The sequence below is a fragment of the Xenopus laevis genome, chromosome 6S (assembly GCF_017654675.1).
Source record: "Xenopus laevis strain J_2021 chromosome 6S, Xenopus_laevis_v10.1, whole genome shotgun sequence".
Lineage (NCBI taxonomy): Eukaryota > Metazoa > Chordata > Amphibia > Anura > Pipidae > Xenopus > Xenopus laevis.
Window position 1 is genome coordinate 111,905,565 of NC_054382.1, and position 21,458 is coordinate 111,927,022.

General features: G+C 39.3%; 1 protein-coding gene across 2 annotated transcripts in view; it reads left to right on the plus strand.

The window, feature by feature from the left end:
• Nucleotides 1–19,430, plus strand: part of ripk2.S (receptor interacting serine/threonine kinase 2 S homeolog) — a 45,227-nt gene extending 25,797 nt beyond the window's left edge. Inside the window, exons 4-12 of one of the 2 annotated variants that reach the window (XM_018223850.2) lie at nt 3,240–3,400; nt 4,709–4,758; nt 6,252–6,413; nt 9,259–9,338; nt 10,912–11,031; nt 11,652–11,682; nt 14,210–14,281; nt 17,827–17,940; nt 18,909–19,430. In XM_018223850.2, coding sequence (XP_018079339.1) covers nt 3,240–3,400; nt 4,709–4,758; nt 6,252–6,413; nt 9,259–9,338; nt 10,912–11,031; nt 11,652–11,682; nt 14,210–14,281; nt 17,827–17,940; nt 18,909–19,201 — 1,083 coding nt within the window. In that variant the 3' untranslated portion in view covers nt 19,202–19,430. The remainder of the gene's footprint in view (nt 1–3,239; nt 3,401–4,708; nt 4,759–6,251; nt 6,414–9,258; nt 9,339–10,911; nt 11,032–11,651; nt 11,683–14,209; nt 14,282–17,826; nt 17,941–18,908) is intronic. The other variant, XM_018223851.2, reaches the window with a different exon arrangement.
• The last annotated feature ends 2,028 nt before the right edge of the window (nt 19,431–21,458 follow it).

Here is a 21,458-nt window from a genome sequence, read left to right on the forward strand (position 1 = left end):
TGTAATTACTTTTAAATCTTCCAGGATCACCCTCATTGAAAAATACCTTTATGTAGAACTTGTATTTCATCAAATCTTTGTTATAGCAAACTGAATTGTTTGTGAGATTTGCATAGTGTCAGAGCCCTGTTCTTCATTATCTCACTTGGAAACACAAGCATTTATTTGCAGCCGAGACTCAGCAGGATCTAATTGAGCTAATATTTATCAAATGTGACTTTTAATTCAAATAAACAAAGGTTTATTGTACCAGCTGTTACTAATCTGAATTTTAAAAGAAATCACATGAAGCAAACGTATGCAGCATGTATGGGATATATTATCTGGAAACCCCTTATCCACAAAGCTCTGACATACAGAAGGCAATGTTGCATTATAGGTAAGCAATTCATCTGATTTAATGATTTATTCTGTAATAAATAAACCAGTATCTTGTACTTGATGGTTTCTAAGCTACATCAATCCATATTGGTGGCAAAACAATCCTACTAGGTTTATTTAATATTTTAATTATTTTTAACAGAGTTAAGGTACGGAGATTCAAAATACAGAACGATCCTCTATTCAGAAACCCCCAGGTCCCAAGCATTCTGCATAATAGATCCCATAACTGTAGAGCCAATTCTAATATGTACATAACTGTACTGAACCCTAATCAACCATATAGCACAAATGCAGGTTTCATTTTATCATGTAGCATTGTCAAATCACTATTTAGAACTGTATTAAGTATTGATCCTGCCCACTACATGACTTCAGATTTGCAGCATGACCTGATTACCAATTAGGGATTCCAATATGTGTGTTTTATTAGAAAGATGACTAAATCAGCCCACTGAACAGGGCAGGGCCGGGCCCCTAGTCAACCCGGCTGGCCACCCGGAGGGGTGGGAAGGAGAACGCAGGGAGGGGAGGAGAACGTGGGGAAGGAGGAGAACATGGGGGAGAGGAGGGAGAATGTGACGGAGGGAAGAGAGGAGAACGTGGGGAGGGGAGGAGTGGGGAGGGGAGTAGAACGTGGGGAAGGGGAAGGAGGAGAACATGGGGGAGGGAGAACGCGATGGAGGGAAGAGAGGAGAATGTGGGGAGGGGAGGAGAAAGTGGGGAAGGGGAAGGAGGAAAACATGGGGGAGGGGATGGAGAACGCGACAGAGAGAAGAGAGAACTTGGGGAGGGGAGGAGAACGTGGGGAAGGGGAAGGAGGAGAAGGTGGCGGAGGGAGGGGAGGGAGAACGCGACGGAGGAGAGGAGGACGCGACAGAGGGTGACAGGAGGGAGGGGAGAGCGACGGAGGAGTAGGTGAGGGGGAGTAACCCGACTAGGGGTAGGCCGCCCCTCCTATCATTTTGCCTGAGGTATCTGCCACTTCTGCCTACCCCTAGTTCCGGCCCTGGAACAGGGTTATGTATAGTATCAACAGATGTCACAGCACCATCCGTAGAATCAATTTAAAAAGCCTTTATTGGTTTACATGGCATGGATCTACAACCAGCAACAACGTTTCAGGCCCAAACACAGCCCTTTCTCAAGTTATTAATCTCTTTAGATCATACAGTTTTATACTAATATACAAAATGCCATCTACAGGGTTACATATACAAATACAGGGCACATTATCTTTTTTAAACTCATCCAAATGCAGATTCAGCTTTGCTCCTTAGAAATAATAATCCAACTTGTGGACACATAGGCAAGAAACATCCGTAACAGATGCTTGAAGTATAGTGTATTCCACTTGAACACATACCACATGGTCACTGAATCCCAATATGCTGGGTAAACTGAGTTTTTGCTTGTAAATAATGTGCTTGGTTTATTGATTGAGATTAATGTTGTAAGGTCTGATTTAGCATAATGAATCTATTATTCACATTGTTTTGTCCTCACTACGTGTTACCCTGGGGTTGTGTTTAGCTTGACACGCAGCTAAACTCCTTCATTAACTGACTAAAACCAGATTAGCAAGATTCAGTTTTATTGACAAGGGAAAGGTGTGTAACTGAGGAAACAGAAATAATAGTGCTTAGCAGTGCCGGAACTAGGGGTAGGCAGAAGAGGCAGCTGCCAAGGGGGTGAGGGGCGCTGAGCAGCTGCCTCTTCTGCCTACCTGTAGACGGGACACACCTTATACCCAGCTTGCCCGCTCCCCTTTCCATCACTCGCGCAACGTCAATGCGCACAAGCGCGTGTGACGTCACTGCACATGCGCATAAAATTTTACAGCCCATACGTGCGCAATGTCACCGAGCCACAGTAGAAGGAATCGGTAAATGTCACCGCGACACTAATCCACAGGAGAAGAAGGGGGCGAGCTGGCCGGCTGGGTTGCCTAGGGCGCCCGGCCGGCATGGCCCGTCTCTGGTGCAAAGTATTCTCTAACAACATGTACAAATGCGTTGGAATACAATGAGAGAGGCATCTGTAAGGCCTAGATGCCTGGGCAGGAACAGATATGGCAGTGCCATGAGGTGGCTGCATGTATAAAGTTATAAACATGTATAGAAATGTACAAATTGGAAAGTAATTTATATTGCTAACCAGAGCTGAGGATAAGTAATATCTACCAACGATGCTACCATGAGGTTGCATGCAGTACGATTACTGTAGATAGAATACTTACGGGAGAATGTAATAAAAGTCGCAAATAGAAATAGACGATTACTGTAGATAGAATACTTACGGGAGAATGTAATAAAAGTCGCAAATAGAAAACAAGAATAAAAAATCGCATTTCGCAATGTAATATTCTTCCTTAAACTGTTATTAGATTGCAAATTTGAATTGCTTTTAAGAAGTGCTTGAAAGTGTCATAATCTTTTGGAGCAAATATATCTTTTTCAATAACTTTTGTTACATTCACTGCGCAATGGCGAAAACTATGACATTTGCAATATTCCTTCCACTGTTGGAAGAGGTCACAAAACAGTTTGGGTTTGCAAAATCTATATTAAATTCGTGCAAAGGGCAATTTGTTCACGCAAAGGCATAACTTGCTAATATATATTTCCGTTACTGACTTTTATTACATTCCAACGCTTAGGCTGTTAACAGTATGAAGATGGCAGCAATACTAATAATTTCCTGGCTTAGGCGTGGTCACGTGATAAGGGTATGGAAAGCAAAGAAAGACAATTTTCACAACAATGCATGTAAACCATCAACTAAACCAGTAGGTGGTGCGATACAATGGGTTTGACCATGGGTTTATTGGACTCAAAACTGAAATCTTTTATTAACAGATTGCAGATTTTGGACTTTCAAAATGGCGCATGTTGTCTTCATCACACTCCTACAGTGATCAGAGTGCTCCGGGTGGAACAATAATATACATGCCCCCCGAGGAGTATGAGCCCAGCAGTGCCAAAAACAGAAGAGGCAGTGTTAAACACGATATGTACAGGTATTTTTTTCTATCATCTATCTATTTATCTATCTATCTATCTATTAGTCTGTCTGTCTATCATCTATCTATCTATCTATCTATCTATCTATCTAGCTATGTATCTATGTATCTATCTATATCTATCTATCTATCTATCTATCTATCTATCTATCTATCTAGCTATGTATCTATCTATCTATCTATCTATCTATCTATCTATCTATCTATCTATCTATCTATCTATCTATCTTCTATCTATCTTCTATCTATCTATCTATCTATCTATCTATCTATCTATCTATCTATCTATCTATCATATATCTATCTATCTATCTATCTATCTATCTATCTATCTATCTATCTATCTATCTATCTATCTATCTATCTATCTGTCATCTAGTTCTAATGCTCGTCAGATATGCCTAAAAGAAATCTACTCATCATTTGTCCTGGAAATGTTGTACCTCTAACTTTACATTTGTTATACTTTTTATGCATCTCTAAAGCAAAAGGGAAAGACTTTTGTGTAGGAGTGGGGGCGAAGATGAGTTGAAATTTCAAAAGTAATTAATGGGATCTGAGCTTTCCAATGTTTAATAAGAGCACATTTCTAATTTACTTTGCTTTTTAACCGGCTGCTTTGTATAGCCCTTACCTTTTTAAGCCGATAATACTGTTTTGTTCAGTGCCTTGCAAAAACTATGTGGACACTTGACCAATTTTCTTTTAAAGCTGCCACAAACTTAGTTTATTGAACAATAAAGCTGCCACAAACTTAGTTTATTGAACAATAAAGCTGCCACAAACTTAGTTCAGAAGACTTAAACTTGATATTGCAGAAAATGGCTCTCCAAACAGCAAACTTTATTTAGTATTTTGTAGAAAAACAATCAGACAGTGAGGTCCTCAGAGATGAGTATTTTTAACTATCTCTCTAACTTTTAACCCTTCTAACCCCTCCCCTTAAAGTTATTATTTTTATTCACCTCCAGAATACAGAACACACAAGAACCAAACGCCCTCAGGGTTCAGGTCTACTCCCATAATGGTAGGGTGAGAGAGCTCTGAACATAACCCGATATATATATATATATATATATATATATATATATATATATATATATATATATATATATATATATATATACACATATACACAGTAGGACTGCTGACATCATTAATAAAGCTTAGCAACATCTAGCCCAAATACAATCTATGTATAATATATAAATATATATACATCTAACCACACTCTTTTACTGCATTCCTTAGTATTTTCTAATCTGTTCTGCTCACAAACATTTCTTTTGATTTTGTTTGTTTTAGTTATGCAATTATTATGTGGGAAGTTCTGGCAAGAAAACAGCCATTTGAAGGTAAACATTAAACTCAAACATATGAACAGCAGTTTTATGGTTGCATTTCGATGAATGCCAAGAGAAAGTTTTATGTGTCTTTGTCTGAAAATGTGCATGTCTGCTTCTTTCTATATGTGTAGGTTAATTATAACCTATATTTTAGTATGAGGGCGAGAAGAGGTAACTTTACTGCTTCTGTAATCTCTCAGGTTATACACAATAACATTCCACTTGCCAGACTGAACAAAACAATGTCTAGTAAAGTATAAGGAGCAGCTATTCTACATTTGGAACATAAGCAATTACAAAAATGTCATTTTTTACACTGAGAGCTGTGAAGATGTGGAATTTTCTCCCTGGCTGGTACATTAGATTAGAAAGGGCTGGGCAGCTTTTTAACAAGTGAGGACTGGTCCGATTGCCATCTTGGAGTCTGGAACACATTTTTCCCCCTCTGAGGCAAATCAGAGTTTTTTGCCTTCCTCTGGATCAACTAGCAGTTAGGCAGGTTATATATATATATATGTATGTGTATATAGACTTAAAAGGTTGAACTTGATGGGCATGTGTGTTTTTTCGACCTAACTTACTATTTAATAATGTGGCTTAAATCAGTGTTTTCTATAAGTCTCTATAAGTACCCCTAGTGGTGCAAATACTTAAGGCATTCATTGGCTGAACTATAATAAAATATAAATTCAATACACAGTATTCTTTGAAACCTTTGAGTAGGGTGGGGTCATAAAAATCATATACAGTACAGCCAGTGGGTTTCTTTTGCACATCCCTGCCTTACCTGCATTTTAACACCACAAATGTTGCCTATTCCCTGTAAAGAAAAGAAAAAACAAGCTCCAGGTGATAAAAAGTTGTGGAGGAGCAGCTAATGCCCTTAAAGGAGAAACAAACTCTTAATAAAAAAACCTACCCCCCTACCCTACATAGACCTCCTCCCTCCGCTCCCCAGCCTAGCTGCCCCCCCCAGGCAAATGCCCCTAACTTTTCCCTTACCCCTCCATGCAAAGTTCATGGGCACCATCTTCAGCCGCTTCGGTAATTTTTGGAATGAGACCGGCGCTTCGCCAATTTTTGTGAGTTTCGGCGCATACGCAGCTGACGCGCAATAGAAAATTGCTCCAATGGAGAATGCGCCTCTTTGCCGTTCTCATTCCAAAGATTACTGGAGCAGCTAAAGATGGTGCCCGTGAACTCCACTGGACAGAATCTGCACGGAGGGGTGAGTAAAGAGTTAGGGGCATTTGCAGCTAGGCTGGGGGGGGAGGAGGGAGGGGGGTCTATGCAGGGTAGGGGAGTAGGGTTTTTTATTAAGTGTTTGTTTCTACTTTAAGCTTATTTTCATTTTTTAACCAAGCTTCTATGAGTGCTTCCATATTTATACATATGAGACAAACAACATGGTGGGTTTTATCTGCTGCACATCAGTAAATTGGCTGAAAAATGTTTTTTTGTGACTAGTGACTGTTTTAAATGTTTTAAAATATGTTTTACAGGAGCCACAACCCCTATGCAGATTATGTTTAGTGTCTGCAAAGGAAACCGACCAGACCTTAGTGAAGACAGCTTGCCCTCTGACATCCCTCATCGAGACCTCTTTACTTCTTTAATGCAAAATGGGTGGGCAACCGATCCAAACCAACGGCCAGCGTTTATAAGTAGGTTTTTCATGCAGAACTGTTAAACACCTCAGTAACACAACCTTATTCAATTGGATAGTACTCCTACAAGCGGGGCAGGTGCACAGTTTTTTTTTATAGCACCTGGGCTCTTCAGACATTTTTGTATGATATAATTGTCATATAGTTAAAACCTTCATATTTCAGATAATTAGCTGGGGGATATTTTGATAGCACTGATAATTGTAGAGCTGTTCAATTAATGAGAAAATTAGATTAGACCTATGGTGTGATGCTGGGGAGCCTATAGTTTGGACTTTACTGATGTTTGTATATACTCAGAATAAACCAAAATGTGTAACATTTATAAAACCAATTAAACCATTCCACTGATAGTTATAAGGCCACTATCAAACATTGCATAAGACAATACTTCCCTTTCCCATAAAATATTTGATCAGGAGGATGCAAAGGGGGCCCCTCCCCACTGTTAACAATGTGCTACTGATTAGTAGTAATAAATAAGTAATAGGATATTACTCAAACATAGTTTTCAACCACAGTAACATTATAGTTCAACAATGCATGCACTGGGAGTGCAGCCCATAATTCAAAAGGTCTTAATAATCTTCTAACTGGTGTCCAAAGGTCCGTATGACCCCTGTGAGGGAAGCTTATTTAGTCATTTATCCCAGACTTACTCATATCTTACTTCCATTGTGACGTTGTATAAATAAATAGCACCCAAATTTCCACAGCTCGACCAATACAAAAATTATACTTATCCAGTTCTTTTTTGCTGCCAAATGGTGATGGCGAATTTATTCGCCAGGCGCGAATTGGCGGAGAATTCCCGCGATTCGCCACTGGTGAATAAATTTGGGAAACCGACGCGAAAAATTTGCCGGCATCAAAAAAAATGGACGCCGGCGTCTCATCTTTTAGGCCGGCGTCCATTTTTTTTTGACGCCGGCAAATTTTCACTGCGATTTCCCAAATTTTTTCCGTGAATTTCGCTGGAAATTTGTGAATTTTTCAGCAAAGCAAAATGCCCCAAATTCGCCCATCACTACTGCCAAATCTTCCAGGACATCAGTTATGGTATCGCTGTGTATTTGCTGTGTCACGTGATAAATTGAACAATATGCACAGTTCTGTACCATCCTCCTTCTTCGGTAACAAACTCCCCGACAGCTGTTTCTCTACCAAAAAAGAGCTCTCTCAAGGGGTTGTGTGTCACAGGGAGTGACTGATCAGTTCTCTAGGTCCTGCTTCTGACCATCCCATTATAACTTATCTATATGCACATTTCAGAAATCAAGTTTGCCGTAGATCCAAATGTCCAGCCATATTAAACTCCTATTATGCGCATACTGTGTTGTGGCTTGAGAACTATTAAATAGCAGAGTTCAAAATCAACAATAATAATTTGTGATAAAAAAAATGATATCATTCTTTCCTATAAATAATATACATATGTGAATGTACATGTTGTTTAAAGAAGAATTCAACCCCCCACTGTGATAAGTCCCCAGTGGCTTCCCTCCCTGCCTCCCCCCTGCACAGTCTTACCCCTGAATTCTATGAGTGAGCATAGTGGAGCTCATGGGTGCCATATTCTTCTCTTCGGTAATCTCCCTGTTTTATTCCCCCCCTTCTGGAATTTTCCGTTCTCTTTTGGCGCATGTGTCGCAAACCAGAATATTGCTCCAACTGCGCATGCTCCAATGCGCTGCTCACTTTGCAAAGATTACCAAAAAGAAGAAGATGGTGCCCGTGAGCAGAATTCAGGGGTAAAACTGTGCAGGCAGAGGTAGGGAGGGGGGTCAGTGGGGACTTATCACAGTCGGGGGGTTGAGTTCTCTTTTAAAGGACAATTCAACCCTAACATTAAAAAAACCCTACCCTACATAGACCCCCCTCCCTACTCCCCCCCAGCCTAAGTGTTCCCCCGGGCAAATGGCCCTAACGTTTTACTTAGCCCTCAGTGCAGATTCAGGCATGGGAGTTCACAGGTGCCAACTTCTGCCGCTTTGGTAATCTTCGTAATGTGACCCGCGCTTCAGCAATTTTTGTGAATTTCGGGGCGCATGTGCAGTTGTCTTGAAACAGTATTGCTCCAACTGTGCATGTGCCGCCATACCGGTCTCATTGCTCAAGAGCAGAAGATGGCGCCCGTGAACTCCGATGCCTGAATCTGCAACGAGGGGTAAGTAAAAGGTTAGGGGCATTTGCCCGGGGGAACACTTAGGCTGGGGGGAGGAGGGAGGGGGTCTATGTAGGGTAGGGGGGTAGGGTCTTTTTAACATTCGGGCTGAATTCTCCTTTAAACAGTCAAACAAGCAAGCTGCCACTTAGGAGTCTGTTTTTTTACATACACATAAACGTATACTCAAAATATCTAACAGTTGTTACACAGTATAAAAAGTTTGCTTTTGTATAATTTACCTTTTTCTAATGCTGTGATTTTTACCCTAAAACAGACACTAATTAACTTAAACACTAATTTAAGTTGGAACCAGTTAAGAGTGTGACTATTTCTTGCCCTTATATACATTATAAGACATTTTGCTATGAAAGTAGAATGGGTAAAGGACTCTATATGGGTCTCTATATCCACCTAACCTGTGTCGCATGAATCTATAAGGAATATAACTATTTTTGATCTTTAATATTAGTATTTATGTTGCACTTGGCAATAAAGTAAACAAAAAAACAATAATACAGTATATTTCTGTTTACATTCTGTTAGTATTAAGAAAAATTAAAGTAGAGATTAAAACAAACACAAACCAAGTAACAGAACAGAAAACAAAAGTTTGGGTATTACCTCCCAAATACAAAAAGACTTTCATCTGTATTCTTATTCTCTTTCTTCTGATAGAATGCTTGTTGGACCTTGAACCAGTGATCCGAAATGATGATGAGATCTTAATACTTGAAGGCATATTACAGATAAAAAAGGTAATTACAGTTTTCTGTACCAATATGTAAAATATTTCTAGTCCATATTTGAAGGCCATGAGAATAATAAACAGAAAAAAAGGGATTGCTTGTATTCACAGGAATTGTGTGTAAATGTCTGGGAAAGCTAAAGTAATTAATTACCTACTGTACAATATGTAGAACTTATACAGGTCATAGATCAAGTATATTGAAGGCGCATGTATTTTTTTTACAAGCAAGCAGGGAATTTAGGAGCTTGTCTCCATTTTGTGGTTCCTTCTTAGAGATTCATGTAACAGTGCATACTCAAAACGAGTGGATCTGACATTTCTCAGCTTGTGTATCTAACACCATTTGAACAACAAAATAATGTGACACTGCTCTTATTAGTGAGTGCCATGCACAGTAACTTATAGTGGCCATACACGGAGAGATCGCCAAACGAGCGGATCTCTCTCCGATATGCCGGCCGTGAGGTGGGCAATATCGGGCTGATCCAATCGTGGGCCCTAGGGCCCAACGATCGAATCCTAACGAATGGGAACAGGCGGTCGGATCGCGGGACCGCATCAACGAACAGATGCGGCCACGATCCAACGGGATTTTTAGTCCCATCCAATCGAGATCTGCCCGACTTTCAGCCAGATCTAGATCGGGGAAGCCCGTCGGGGGGGGCCCCATACACGGCCAATAAGCTGCCGACTCGGTCTGTCGGCAGCTTTTATCGGCCCGTGTATGGCCACCTTTAGAATCAAAGTGTTTTAATCCTGTACTTTCCAGAATCTGATAGAAAGCTTTGTATTTGTAACTCTCTTCTTTAAGTAATCAACAAAATAATTGTCTATGGATCCTATTAAAACTGCATTACAGCTCCATCTGATATAATGAGCTTGTCGCTCTGTATTAAAGTGTTCCCACCAGAAATAGAAAAAATACTGGGCACTCCTTTCGATTTTAAAGGCCAAAAAGCCCTGACTTTCCTTTAGAACATGCCCAATGTCAGACTGTATACAGGGTGTGGTGCCTCTCACTTTGCTGTTTTAAAAAGCTTAGAGAAGAGGCACAAGCTTGTGAAATATTGTATATAACAACTAGATGTGTATACAGCATGAGGTGCTATTCATATTATTACACTTGTCCAACATACTGTATATCTGCCATAGGAATGGTCGGCATTAAGACTTGTGGAAAGAGATTGGGTGAATTTGGTTAATACTTGATTGAGACATTCACAGGTTCTACGAGTCTACTCCATTCCCACCTTAAATTTAAAACTATGCATTGAAAACAATATTTAAAGGAGGGTTTCCTCTTATGTGACTAAACCCAGAAGATGTACAATAGTACAGGGTTGAAGTGCTCCTTAGACTGCGCACACTCTTCATTTAAAATAATATCTCAGCTTCTCGGTTATCATCAGGTATAATAACAAGGGTTCCAGAAATAGCTAAGAATAAGTATTTTTAGCATTACTAGTCTTAGTAGGATGACACATATGCAATAACATTATAAATGTGTTCCACTGAATGTACAAAAGCTTTTCTCCAAAGCAATGTATGACCTTGAAATTATATTTTCTTTTTTTTCCCAGATGAAAAGCAATTTTCTTCATAATTCTATATCAAGCTCGCCAACAATACCTTGTGTCAGCCCTTTAGAACAACCACCAGTTTATTCATCAAACGAGAACGCGAACATCAGTGTATGTAGTGTATGTAAAATATATATATATATATAGTAAATCGCTTTATATAAATCGACTATTGATAAAAACACTTGGGGGCAGATTCACTAACTTCGAGTGAAGGATTCGAATGAAAAAAATTCGAATTTCGAAGTATTTTTTAGGTACTTCGACCATCGAATTGGTTAAATTCGTTCGAATTCGAACGATTCGAAGTAAAAATCGTTCGACTATTCGACCATTCGATAGTCGAAGTACTTTCCCTTTAAAAAAAACTTCGACCCCCTACTTCGGCAGATAAAACCTACCGAAGTCAATGTTAGCCTATGGGGAAGGTCCCCATAGGCTTGCTAACCTTTTTTTGATCGAAGGATTTTCCTTCGATCATTGGATTAAAATCGTTCGAATCGTTCGATTCGAAGGATTTAATCGTTCGATCGAACGAAAAATCCTTCGATCGATCGATCGCAGGATTAGCGCTAAATCCTTCGACTTCGATATTCGAAGTCGAAGGATTTCAATTCGAGGGTCGAATTTCGAAGTATTTTTAACTTCGAAATTCGACCCTTAGTGAATCTGCCCCATAAAGTACAAAATATCTTCTTGTGTATCTATATTTATTATATTTTTTCTATGCTCTTTTTTAGGAGGGATTTTGCATTCCCCAGTGTTCTCCGGGTATGTCCTTCATTACATTATGTGATTATTGGTAAAAAAAAAAAAGAGTGTGTTATCTGTCGCTGATAGTGTCCCTGTTACCGTTCTTCTGCCTATGTCTGATCTAATCCAGCTTGTTATCCTAATACAAGTATGGGACCTGTTATCCAGAATGCTCGGGACCTGGAGTTTTCCGGATAACAGATCTTTCCGTAATTTGTCTTAAATCTACTAGAAATTCATGTAAACATTAAGGGGCCGATTCACTAACTTCGAGTGAAGGATTTGAAGTAAAAAAACTTAGAATTTCGAAGGTTTTTTTTGGGCTACTTCGACCATCGAATGGGCTACTTCGACTACGACTTCGAATTGAAGGATTCGAAGTAAAAATCGTTCGACTATTCGACCATTCGATAGTCAAAGTACTGTCTCTTTAAAAAAAACTTCGACCCCCTAGTTCGGCATCTAAAAGCTACCGAAGTCAATGTTAGCCTATGGGGAAGGTCCCCATAGGCTTGGCTAACTTTTTTTGATCGAAGGATATTCCTTCGATCGTTGGATTTAAATCCTTCGAATCGTTCGATTCGAAGGATTTAATCGTTCGATCGAAGGAATTATCCTACGATCGTACTATCTGCGCTAAATCCTTCGACTTCGATATTCGAAGTCGAAGGATTTTAGTTCCTAGTCGAATATCGAGGGTTAATTAACCCTCGATATTCGACCCTTAGTGAATCAGCCCCTTAATAAACCCAATAGGCTGGTTTTGCTTCCAATAAGGATTAATTATATCTTAGTTGGGATCAAGTACAAGCTACTGTTTTATTATTGCAGAAAAAAGGAAATCATTTTTAAAATTTTGGATTATTTGGATATAATGGAGTCTATGGGAGACAGCCATTCCGTAATTCGGAGCTTTCTGGATATCGGGTTTCCGGATAAGGGATCCTATACCTGTAACCTCAAAATACATAAAGCACAGTAAAACTTCACTTTAAATTTTTTAAACCATGTTATTCCTCCCTAGGGATGGGCGAATTTGACCCGTTTCGCCAAAAATGTGCCACTGGCGAAATGTCGCCGACGCCCATTTAAGTCTATGGGCCTTAAAAATAGCGAATTTTCTTTGACGCGCATCTTTTTTATATTTGTCGCACAACGCCATACAAGTCTATGGGCGTCATTTTCTCGGCGAAACAAGGCGAAAAAAATCGCCCATCCCTACTCCCTATTCAGCAGTGACATTTCCAAGGGAAAACCTATCCAATTCTCTGACAGTGGCAGTGCTTGTCGGTGTTGCTAATTCTATTGAATACAAAACATTATGTGACTTGATTGTTTTCTCAGTTTTGATATCAACTTAATGCCCCATCTCTGGCATGTCTTGCTAACATGTAATGTCTTTTTGTAAAGTGGGCCGTAAAGCCTGAATGGCAATAATATTTATACAGGTTTGGGATCCCTTATGCAAAAACTCATTATCCACAAAGCTCTCAGTTATAGGAAGGCCATCACTCTTAGGGGCACATTTACTTACGGTCGAATATCGAGGGTTAATTAACCCTCGATATTCGACCGTCGAAGTAAAATCCTTCGACTTCGAATATTGAAAAGTCGAAGGATTTACCGCATTTCCTTCGTTCGTGCGATCAAAGGAAAAATCATTCGATCGAACGATTAAATCCTTCGAATCGAACGATTCGAAGGATTTTAATCCATCGATCGAACGTTTTTTCTTCGATCAAAAAAAGCTAGGAAAGCCTATGGAGACCTTCCCCATAGGCTAACATTGATGCTCGGTAGGTTTTAGGTGGCGAAGTAGGTGGTCGAAGTTTTTTTAAAGAGACAGTACTTCGAATATCGAATGGTCGAATAGTCGAATGATTTTTAGTTCGAATCGTTCGATTCAAAGTCGTAGTTGAAGGTCGAAGTAGCCAATTCGATGGTCGAAGTAGCCAAAAAAATACTTTGAAATTCCTACACTTGAGCTAAGCAAATGTGCCCCATAGTGTCAATTTAAGCAGATTTTTTGTTAATGATTTCTTTTCCTCTGTATTAATAAACCAATATCATGAATCTGATCCAAACAACCCTATTGGTTATTGTTTAAATATTTTTTAGTAGATTTAAGGTATGTAGTTTCATATTACTAGAAGACCTCTTATACGGAATATCCCAGGTCCCAAGTGTCCCATACCTGTAGCTAGAAATGCAGGAGGATTATAGAATACTCTACCAAGCATAGTGGGTTGATGGATTTATTATTTGGACTTAAAATGTGTTCTTGCAAAAAAAGGCATTTATATTGTATTTTCCCCTAATGCACACCAGTGATACTTGGAGAATAATGGAAGGGTTGAACTTAATAGACAGCTATAAGTATGTAAGAGACTGATCTATATAGTACTGCAACTTTTACTTTGAAAAGGAATCTCTCTACTTACAGTAAATTGACTAAGGGAATGATTTTCTCTTAGAACCTTGAATTATTCAATATACTAAACATTTGTCTTTTTTTTAGATTTTAATTACATATGCTTCTTTTCAGATTTAAACCAACAGTGGAGCTTATTTCCCAAGACTGAGCCAATGCCCAATGTAGACAGTGAAGAAATGAACGGTGAGTAGACAACTCTATACAGGAGCTGGAACTCTTTAATGGTTTTAGGTATCAAACCAATTGGCTGCCAAAGTGATCAGCATGGTGTTTACCAGCACCACAATGTATAAGACAGCACCACCGAAGGAATATATTAAAAAGCCTTTATTTACATCACATGCATCACATGCACCCTTTGGAAAATTTCAAGTTTGGTGAGTGATGACTGTTTGCTTCTAGTTTACCAGCACCAATCCACCCTGCACCTCAGTTAGTATCTGTCTTTAATCAACTCATTATGCAGGAAAACCCTGATATTTACAGTCCCTTATGGGCAATGGCACACAGAAAGATCTGATACCCAGGGTAAAAATGTGGCACCACAGACGCCAAATCTCCCAAAAATGCCATCAACTTCGCTAATCTTGAATTGGCACAAGCAAATTACATTGTGGTGTTTCAGCTTAATCACAGACAAACACCTTCCTTCATAGCCAAAATGCAGAGAGTAATGTGACAATTCTAATGTTAGTGAAGGGAATGACATTTTTTGGAGATTTGTCACCCCACGGTAGAGAAAGTAGAGAACTGTGAACATCGCAATCTCCCTTTGTGCTATCACCCTAAAACCCTACTCAGTCTAGTAGCAAATTATTTTGTTAGCTACTAGGGACATATTGTGCTTCAGATACAATTTCATTGGACCAGCCAAAGGATTCCTGATTTTTAAAGGAGAAGGAAAGGCTTAGTGCACTTGGGGGTGCCAAATGTTAGGCACATCCAAGTGATTGTATTTACTTACCTGCAGTGTCGGACTGGGCCGGCGGGACACCGGGAAAAAACCCGGTGGGCCCCGGGCTCTTGTGGGCCTCGCCGGCCCAGATCCGCTACTTAGTTTGGCGTTGCGACCCCACTTTGTCGGGGGTCACGGCAGAATAGAAGATCTGCGCATGCACACAAAGGTATTGCTGCACGCTTGCGCGCATGCGCACTAGCCCAATGAAGCACGCCGGAGCAGGGGCCGGAGCGGGGCCCTGGGGCAGTAGCCCCAGTGGGCCCGAAGCCCCCCAGTCTGGCTTCTTCTTTCTTCAAATTTCCTGGGTCAAACGCATGTGCAGTTGAACAAAATAACCAACTTTTTAGTTAAAGTTCGACTTATCGTTCTACTGCGCATGCACAACCACGCGAAGGAGAGAGGAACATGGAAGAGGATCACTCTGTGGTGCTCACTGGTATTATCCCGGGCCAGTGCAGTTTTCTGCTGATAGGAACACCGGCCCAGGGTTTCAGGTAAGTCAATACAATCACTGGGGGTGCCTAACATTTGTCACTCCCAAGTGTACAAAGTCTTTCTTTCTCCTTTAAAGCATAGAAGCATTTTTTTTTCTGTGGGTGACAGTTTGCCTTTAAAGAAAAGGAAAATTTCTGGTTAGAGAGCTAAACATAAAAAATAATAATAGACCAAATTGTTTAAGAATATCATCAGAATTTCAATATGTCTACATTGTAATAAAAACAAAGGCTTCATTAATCTTTCCACTTTTAACCTTTATCCCTTTATTGCATTCTCCGAAGGGCCAGTTAACTCTTTAGACATCTGGATAACATTATGTGTCATTTTGAATCAGTTACTGAGCAGAAATATTCTGACATTATCAGTCAGTTTTGCAGATTTTTAACAGCCGATTGCGGTTTGTTGAGAATTTCGATCTGGCCCTTTATTGCTGATATGTTAGTTTTTGCAAGGGGGGGGGGGGGTAATGTAGATGGATTTTGATGCAACCCTGACAACCATTTAGTTACACATGTTGAGCTGTAAAGAGTTGTTAGCTCCCCTTTGGCATCTCAGTCAGACCAATTGTGTAAGTTTGTTAGAAACACTTTGCAGACCTACCTTAAGAGTTCATTCTCAGGGCTTAATATCCAATGGGTCGGGGAGCATCATGTTGCTCACGAGCTACTGGTTGGGGATCACTGGTATAAAGCCTCAACATAGCAGAACAGGAACACTTCAAGTTATTGGTACATCATAATCTGAAGTACCATTCGTAAGGCCAAAGTCATGACAAAGAGGACTGAGCTTAAGGCACACACGGCTACTGCCTTAGAATTTTGAGTATCGCCATTTCTCAAGCAATCATGATAACAAAACACAAGGATCATTGTGTGATTATAAAAGGCGGCTCATATTCATCTGTTATATATATTGCCCAACAAGCTGAATAGAAAAAAATCTTCACACACAAAAAACTTTGATCATAAAAATTGGGTCACTTTGATCCCACACAAAGACCAGTGGCATGAATGCTGCTTGAACACCAAAAAGGATGAAGTGCATTCAGTGCTTTCCTCTTCCAGGTCAGGGAAAATATTCAGTATTGAAGTTTTACTTGCGTCGGTGGTCACCACTTGACTTAAAATTCTATTTTCCTGGTAATACAATGTGCACTGACTGTTGTATTATTAATAATGACAAATTTGGGATTATTATAGGGGAACCATGGATTAAATACGCAGGTAAAGATGTATATTGCACCACACTCGATCATTCCAATTCCAGGACAGTGGTTTAAAAAAAAATCCATGTCATTTGTTTGAAACAGATCGTTTATATTAAAAACACACAGATCTAGCCCTCAAAAACAGAACAAAGTGTTGCTGTTGGTTACCTAATTACACCCCCCCCCATTCCTTGGAATTAGTTTACAAAGAGATAATTAACTTATATAAATGAGCACCTCCCTTTCCTAGTTGCTCAGTGCTGCCTTGGTTGTCGGTTTACAGTCTAGTTTCTGTACATACAGTATTAGTTTTCACATAAACTATGTTGAGGAAACCCTACTGCCATACTCATTGACAAAGCCCAATAGCTGTCTGTCAAGTGAATGGCACCCCTGGCTGCCTAGATGAGGTTCTAGGTCTGTTGAGAGAAAATTACCTCTTTATTTACACAAAATTACTAGAGATGCTTCTTTTCCAGTATGTCAGGCAGAGGAGAAGATTGGAAGGGTCATACCCCATGCCTGGAGAAGCTCTAGTAACAAGAATATATCAACCACTCAGCTCAGCATTGATGAAGGTTCATGTTTAGGCAAATCCATTTGTTGACTGGCAGTATATCAATGCAACTCTTTTCCCCCATTATTTCACACAATTGGGATTGGGATTTGTCCCTCAAACTCAGTTTCTGGTCAATATTTTTGTACAGGGCAAAGGACTCAATTTTCCAAAAAAGCACCATCATAAAGTATTAAGATTTTGGTATATTTGTTTACACTTTTTAAAAATGTGTATATATATATATATATATATATATATATATATATATATATATATATATATATATATATGTGTGTACTTATCTATGCCCGACGTTTTGGTCCCTATTGGGACCTTTTTCAAGGTCCTTGAAAAAGGTCCCAATAGGGACCGAAACATCGGGCATAGATACTATGTAACAATAAATAATTGCATTTTTACAATAGGGAGTGCTGGTCTGAGAATAATTGGTATATATATATATAGATAGATATCATTACATATTAATGTCTTTCTTCTTCTTACAGTCACAAGTCCAAAATCTGTCATTTCCCCCAGCTGCGTGAGTTTTATATCAGGTGGGATAATGCAACCAGAATTTACTGAAAGGCAGAGTGCGAGGTCTACATGGGAAATGTCAGGTATGCCTCGCTCATCAAAAGTCTCAAAGAGGTGCACCCTGAAGCACTGGGTAATTAACATCAGTGACCATTGTAGTCAAATGTCAGGATCTTATTTTGCATGGCAAAATATTCAAAGGTATATGGATGCCTATCTTAAAAATCATGATATTCCAGCATGTTGTCTTAAGTCATGATATGGACAGACCATGCATTCAGCTATGATTTGGAAAACAAATTAGAGTAACAGAGTTATAGGATAACTTTGGTAGAACATTTCCAGTTTACACCAGAAATAAAGAGATCTTCAAAAGACAATCGATTGCTCTAACCTTTAATTTGGAGACGACACAAGCATGCTTGTAGGTTGAAATTATTAGGCAGGGGAATTATTATTAGAGGATTTGGGAACCCACCACTTTTATTTCATGGTGAAGACTATCCCCGAAAAATGCCAATCCAGTTTACCAAAAGTAGACCATGACTATGATTCCATGTTCTGCATCATTTATTTATCACATGGCCAGCAGTTGCTTGTTGGAATATTGTTATAAATACTGTTGATCAGTTCTGTGCCATACAGTACTCAAGCAAAAACATGTAGAACCACAGGTTGGTTTCCGGTAAGCTCCTGGTTAGTTTTATTCACCACTGGACAGCTCTGCATTTTGACCAGTAAGGGGAACTATTTCCTTTTTTCACAGTCAAGTTGAAGCATCCGGGGAGGGGACTGTGCAGTGATGTTATTAACTAATAAGACTGTAGGTACATATAGTTTGCCTTTTATTATGAATCAGAATAAAGGAGATGTATTATTCAGGGTGGTGTAAATGTAAGAGGTGATCTGAAGGGTAAAATGCAAATGCAGAAAAAAATGCAGGAAATAAAAAATAGGCAAGAGTATAATTTTGTATTAGCCCCCTCTAAATGAATGTATGTCTTTCAGAAAAAATTATTTCAGTTATTGAATCTCCTTATGCTTTTCACAGGTCCAGTTCAGGAGACCCAACCCTCTGCTCATCAGTGGATAATGGTCAAAAGGCATCAGATTATAAATCAAATGACGGAGGCATGCCTGAACCAGTGCCTGGATGCCCTCATCTCACGAATGGTGATCCTGAAGGAAGACTATGAACTGATCAAATCAATGCAGACGAGGAGTTCAAAAGTTAGGCAACTGATTGACACTTGTGATTCACAAGGAGAGATATTTGCCAAAGTTATTGTGCAAAAGTTGAGGGATAACCGGCAGAATGATCTGCAGCCTTTTCCACAAATATAGATGGGTAATAGGTATCAAATGCCATAAGTGTCTGGATGCATTATTATAAGCTGACTAAACTCTTTCATACAAAATGACTGAAAGGCAAAAACCTTATTCATATAAACATATCGGCCTATGAGTGTTAAGATACATTTTCATGTAGATTTCATGTAGCTTATTAGCTTATTGCTAATATCCATTGCCATATTTCCATCAGTGATTGGTTTTATAAAAAACATATGGTAGATTTTGTTTTTTATTTGATTTTTTTTTTTAGTTTTTTAAGCTACATTAAAAAACTATTCAGTGTAAAATTGAAACTGGGTAAATTTATAGGCTGTGCAAAATAAAAAAAATGTTTCTAATATAGTTAGTTAGCAAAAAATGTAATGTATAAAAGCTGGAGTGACTGATGTCTAATATAATAGCCAGAACTCTACTTCCTGCTTTTGTCAATTAACTATAGTAAAAACATTTCGCACAGCCAACTATTTACCCATTTTACCTAGTTTTAACTTACACTGAACTAGAATAAAGGTACCAGCAATTTAAAAAAAAACCTCTTTGTATTTTGACTAATGAAAATATGAAGAGGTGATTGTATTAATGGAGAACCAAACCCTTAAAGGAGAAGGAAAGTCTTTGTGTACTTGGGGGTGACAGAAAACTGCACCGGCCCAGGGTTATTCCAGCGAGCACCACTGAGCGATCGGCTTCCGGCTTCTTCTTTCTTCGTGCGGCTGTGCATGTGCAGTAGAGTGAAAAGCCGAACTTTAACAAAAAAATCGTCTATTTCGTTCAACTGCACATGCATCTACCCTGGGAAATTTGAAGAAAGAAGAAGCCAGAAGAGGATCGCTCCATGGTGCTCGCTTAGAAATCACTTAGGGGTGCCTAACATTTGGCACCCCCAAGTGCAAGATGACTTTCCTTCTCCTTTAATTATAAAAACCCCTACCCCCCTACCCTACATAGACCCCCTCCCTGCCCCCCCCAGCCTGTTACCTTCGATAAATGCCCCTAACTCAGGAGTGCCCATACTTTACAAATGCGAGGTCTACTTTTATTGATGGTGTCCCATTATGATCTACATCCATAAAAGTTTTATTAGCATTCTGTTCCATGGAAAACATTGCTTAAATATTTATGTATGAGAAAAGAATGAAATAGGAGGGTGATTTAGACAAGGTGTTTGTTGACTTGAGATCCACTGATAACCATCTAAAGATCTACTGGTAGATTCTGATCTACCTTTTGGGCACTCCTGCCCTAACTCTTTACTTACCTTTCTCTGCAGAATGAGCGTACGGGCGCCATCTTCTGGCTATTCGGTAATCTTTGGCTCTTCTTCCGGCACTTTGTGAATGTCTGTCAATTTCGGCACATGCGCAGTTGTCAAAAACCCGAAGACTGCTCAAACTGCGCATGAGCCGATATGGCACTTACTTCCTGAAAAGAATAAGATGGTGCCTGTGAGCTCCGCTGCACTGAATCTGCAAAGAGAGGTAAGTAAAGAGTGAGTTTCATTTACTGAAGGTAACAGCTAGGTTGGCGGGGGGAAGGGAGGGAGGTCTATGTAGGGTAGGGTTTTTTATAATTAAGGGTTTGGTTTTCCTTTAAGCCGCCATTGTCTCAAGTCAACTGGACACAGCCTCCCCTATTGCCTTCTATAGTCTTTCTTTGTTATAGAGGCTAAAGGAGGCATAACCTACCTAGAAGCACAATGAGGCATGGTCCTTTGTAACTGGGCCAAATATAGGCCTCCATAAATGGATGAACCTGAACAAAGACTTAACCTTAGTGATGGGCGAATGTGACCCGTTTAGCGTCTCCAAAAATTTGAGAAACAGTGAAAATTCGTCAAAATGCATTGAAGTCTATGGGCGTCAAATCTTTTTTTGTCCCACGACAACTTTTTTCTCCCATTGGAATCTATGGGCGTCATTTTTGAGACATAACTTTTTGCTCATCACTGGTTAATAAAATAAATCTATAGCAATGCATTCATTTCAATGGACTAAAAACAACCAATGTTATCGCACGTTAGTCATTTGAACAAATCATAATACTCTGAGCTACTGGGGGAAATGTTGAGAAATCACAGAAACTGCAGTCGTATTATTTCCAATGGAAATACATCCTTGTGAATTTTACAAGGAATTTTGTAGTTGTATATTTTATGTTAATGTTTCAGTCAATATCATATCCTATTGGGAAAAAAGTATAAACATGTGTAGATGGAAGAGATAAATTAATATAAAAAATGCCTTTTTGT